Source organism: Caenorhabditis briggsae, assembly GCF_000004555.2.
Source record: "Caenorhabditis briggsae complete genome, chrX, whole genome shotgun sequence".
Taxonomy (NCBI): Eukaryota; Metazoa; Nematoda; class Chromadorea; order Rhabditida; family Rhabditidae; genus Caenorhabditis; species Caenorhabditis briggsae.
In genome coordinates, this window is record NC_013491.2 from 4,345,630 (window position 1) to 4,349,473 (window position 3,844).

A 3,844-nucleotide genomic window follows, 5' to 3' on the forward strand; every position below is an offset into this window, starting at 1 on the left:
TTTGTTTAAAAAATACCTTTTCACTGGAGCTTTGTTCAAAAATTTCTCTCTTTCTCTTGACCTCATTAGCCACCTACGCAGTCACTTTCACTTTTTTTTCAGCTGCTCTGTATTTTTCGCTACCTACATCTATAACTCCTAAATCTTCTTTCTATACATTGATTCGTTGCATATTATCAATTGTGTCACATTTCACAGCGATAACTCATTTTTCTTTCTTTCCATTTAAATTTTTGTCTCCCGTTTCTGCTAGTCCTCCGGAGTTTTCTGAATAATACGGCGTATTTTTTTCATTTTTTTTTCAATTTTTTTTTGAAATTCATTTCTCATAATAATAATTTCCCACTCTTTCTCTCACTTCTTTCTTTGCTGCACATATACCATGAATCCATTTTAGTGACAATTCGCTTAAGCTTTAATTGTAATTGTACACAATTTTTTCTGAAAATCTATAACCTCAAGCATCCTTTTTTGCACCCAAGTTTTCATTAATTTGCACCAACCGTCTTCTTTTTTTCTCTTCTTGTCCTCTGTCTTCTCCCACCAGTCACCAATTTTCCTTACTATGTTTTTTCCCTCTCTATACTTCTTTGTGTTTCTTCTGATCGTCTCTGTTTGCTAAATCATGAATCTAAAATTTAAATGTGGTGTGTTGAAGGGTGCTTAGTGCTGCTCATATGGCTCACATCAACACCGTGTGTGTATGGTTTGCTTTGTTTTGCAAGCAGGGGATGGAAAGAATATGGGACAGGAATTGGTGCATTATGGAGGATGAGCAAGAATGTGTGAAGGCTACTGCATCTGGGAAATGAAAAGTTTTGCGAGTTTTTTCAATGGATTTTTAAAATTTTCAGACAAAAATTCTAACGAGTATGAAACGGGCATGATACTGTTATTTCTAGTAAACAGTGTTTCTTTATAAAGATTATTGTTTTTTATCAAATTGTTGTATAAGAATCTGTATGTATGATAATCAATTTTAAGGTCAGAACAAATCAGAATATTTTTTCAGATTTCAAATTTTCGAGTTTTTTCAGGAGATTTTTTCTGATCGGTCTGATCTTAGGAAATTTTCAGCAACTTCTAAAATGCCATGTGTTTTAAAAAATTAAATATAATCATACTTGTAATCCGGGCCTTTCCCGGGCCTTCGCGGGCCCTGCCTTAGTTTCTTTCAGAATCGGGATTTATAGACCAACTAAATTGGATATGATAGAGCTCGACGAGTACTACAAAAAGATGTTATGCGGAATACTGTATCTTTTTTGGACGTGCCGAGCCGGGCCGCGACGGGTCTGCTTTTTTCGCTCTTTTTCAATTGTAACTTTGTTCGCAAACATGATACAGCTCTCTAAGTAATATCATTTTGTAGTACTTGTCAGGCTCTATCATATTTGATGTAGTTGGCCTAAAAATGATGATTCTGAAAGAAAAAATGGCAAGGCACGCAAAGGCACGGGAAAGGCCCGGATTACAAGTATGAATATAAAAAAATTTTCAAATCAAAAACAACATTTTTTACAATAATCTGCTTTTTCCAACTATTGGTTTGGCAGAAATTTCGTCCATGTTTTAATTGGTTCTGAACATTTAAAAAAAAATGAATTTCACATTTCAGACAATTTCTCGAAAGTTTTTCGGATTATTCGAGATGGAGATTTATTCAGAAATGAATAAAACATTTTCTCGAGAAAATGTCTGAAATGTAACATTTCCTCCGATTCTTAGGATAACATTACAAATTTCATATACTGAAACACTCCTAAAAGTTGAAAATAGTTTCTGAAAATTGCTGTTTTTGAACTGAAACAAAAGTTCTTTTGGTATTGAAACTAGTGCATTAACCACCCGGCTGAAAATGACAAGTTGATTTAAAAATTTCATAAGTTTTAAAATCGGCTGTTCGTAACCTATCCGGACATCAAAATATGGGTTTACAAAGAGATGAGGTTCCCGTAAGTACATCTTGACTCATCAATGAATAAAAAACATCAAGTCCGTAAACGAGCCTCCCATCTGCCCGTCTGATGCAACTATTCTCTAGCCAATTCTAAGAACTTCATCTATACTTGTACATTATTTTTTCCTCACATGCTTCTGTCGCTCTGGGTCCCATCTAAAAATAGATAAAAACGCGACATTCTTCTGATATATCTTTCTTTCCTGTTTTTGTCCACGCCCACTTTTAAGGGCTGTACATGGCCGCTCTAACATATAGTGTCTCTTCTAACATATTCATGAAGCCCACATTTCACTTTTAGCCCCATCCCACCATCGCCACATGCCGTACTGCCAACGTGCCCTCGTTTTGCTCCTTTTATTAGCGATATTCTCAAACTATGATTCTGACGCGTTGAAATGTCGACTGTACCACAAAATCTGGGAGGATGGACATGTTTTGAGAATCAATCCAGATGTATGTCATACGTCCAACCAATACTGCGTCCGAGCTACGTATTCGGATCCGGATAAGCGAAAGAAGAATGGCTATTCGATGGGATGTGACAAAGTGGATTGCCAAGGAATCGACGATCCCAACTACACCGGATGGGTACAAAAGAATGGCGAGTTCTGTCGGAAGAGCAGGGACTACGGTAAGAATGGTGAAATTTGCTGCTGCCCAAATGACATGTGCAATTCCTCTCAACGACTTTCGTTCACTGTCATACAATCATTGTTGCTCTCATATGCTCTTACTTTTTTTGATAACTTTGTAAATATTTTCGATACACACTCATCTTATTGGTGCTTTCTTCGTACAAGTTTTTCTTCTCCGAAATTATACTCCATTTTTCATAATTTGTCATTTTTTCGCTAAAACGGGTTTCGAAATTTTTTGGAATTTTTCAATAAAAACTGTTAGTTGAATTTGTCCACAAAAAGAAAAAAAACATACAAGCTCCGATAATAATAATTAAACACGTGCTCGAAATATCCAATTTGTTCGAATCAATGGAAAGCAAAAAAGTTTTGAATATTTTCGGAAGTTCCAGAATTTTTTCAAATTGTGAAAATCCAGCTTCACCTGGTCGGGCCGGAAAAATTGCTGACTGGGACCTAATATTTCAAATGTACAGAATACATATCCAGTAAGAGAATTAGGAATTCGTCCTCGAAAAATCAAAAATGATAGTTTTATGTGAATGCTTTCAGAAATTTCCTCATATCTGATGGTGAAATTGCAAAGTTAAAGGGGGACTCCGAGCAAAAATTTGTATTCTATTAAAATGTGTTAAAAGTTATCTATTTTCCTAACATTATTGTGAAAAAAATCCAAAAGAAATCCCCGAAAAACGCCGTTGAAAATGAACAAAATTCAAAAAAGGTGCCACTAATTTCATTTCTGACCATGTGACTCGCCAGCTGGCTCTTTTTCTCTCTCATGATAACGCGGTGCATCAGTTCGAACATTGTTATCAACACTCTGGTGTTCTCTGATCATCTAAATTTTTTTCTCAGTGTCTACAGTAATTTATCATTGTTTTCACAAATTGTTTCCGATTTAATAATTTTTGATTGATGCATAATTACTACCGATAGATGGAAAAAAGAAATATCAGTATCAAGATGCATCTATGATTCAATTACTGAAATGTTGCTTTTCCTTTTATTTTAAAAATATATAAAAAGGGGAAAAAAGAAAAAACATTACAACTTTGTGACTTTGAAATTGCATATGCTGGGAAGAAAGAGCACAAAAATTGGGAGCACGGAGAAAAGAAAAAAACATACATAATGCAGCGGAACCCACTCCAGGCACCGCTAGGAAGAATACAAAATGTTTTCAATGAGATTTTTCTTCCGGACGATGGGGGACAAAAGTCCTGAAGAATAATGCAACATG

The 3,844-nt window shown here is 35.2% G+C and overlaps 1 protein-coding gene across 1 annotated transcript in view; it reads left to right on the forward strand.

The window, feature by feature from the left end:
• Positions 1–2,483: 2,483 nt before the first annotated feature.
• The window catches only part of CBG02109, a gene marked incomplete at both ends in the record, with an annotated part of 12,533 nt that continues 11,172 nt past the window's right edge, over positions 2,484–3,844 (forward strand). The window contains one exon of the mRNA XM_002643825.1: positions 2,484–2,594. Within this exon, the coding sequence (XP_002643871.1) occupies positions 2,484–2,594 (111 nt within the window). The remainder of the gene's footprint in view (positions 2,595–3,844) is intronic.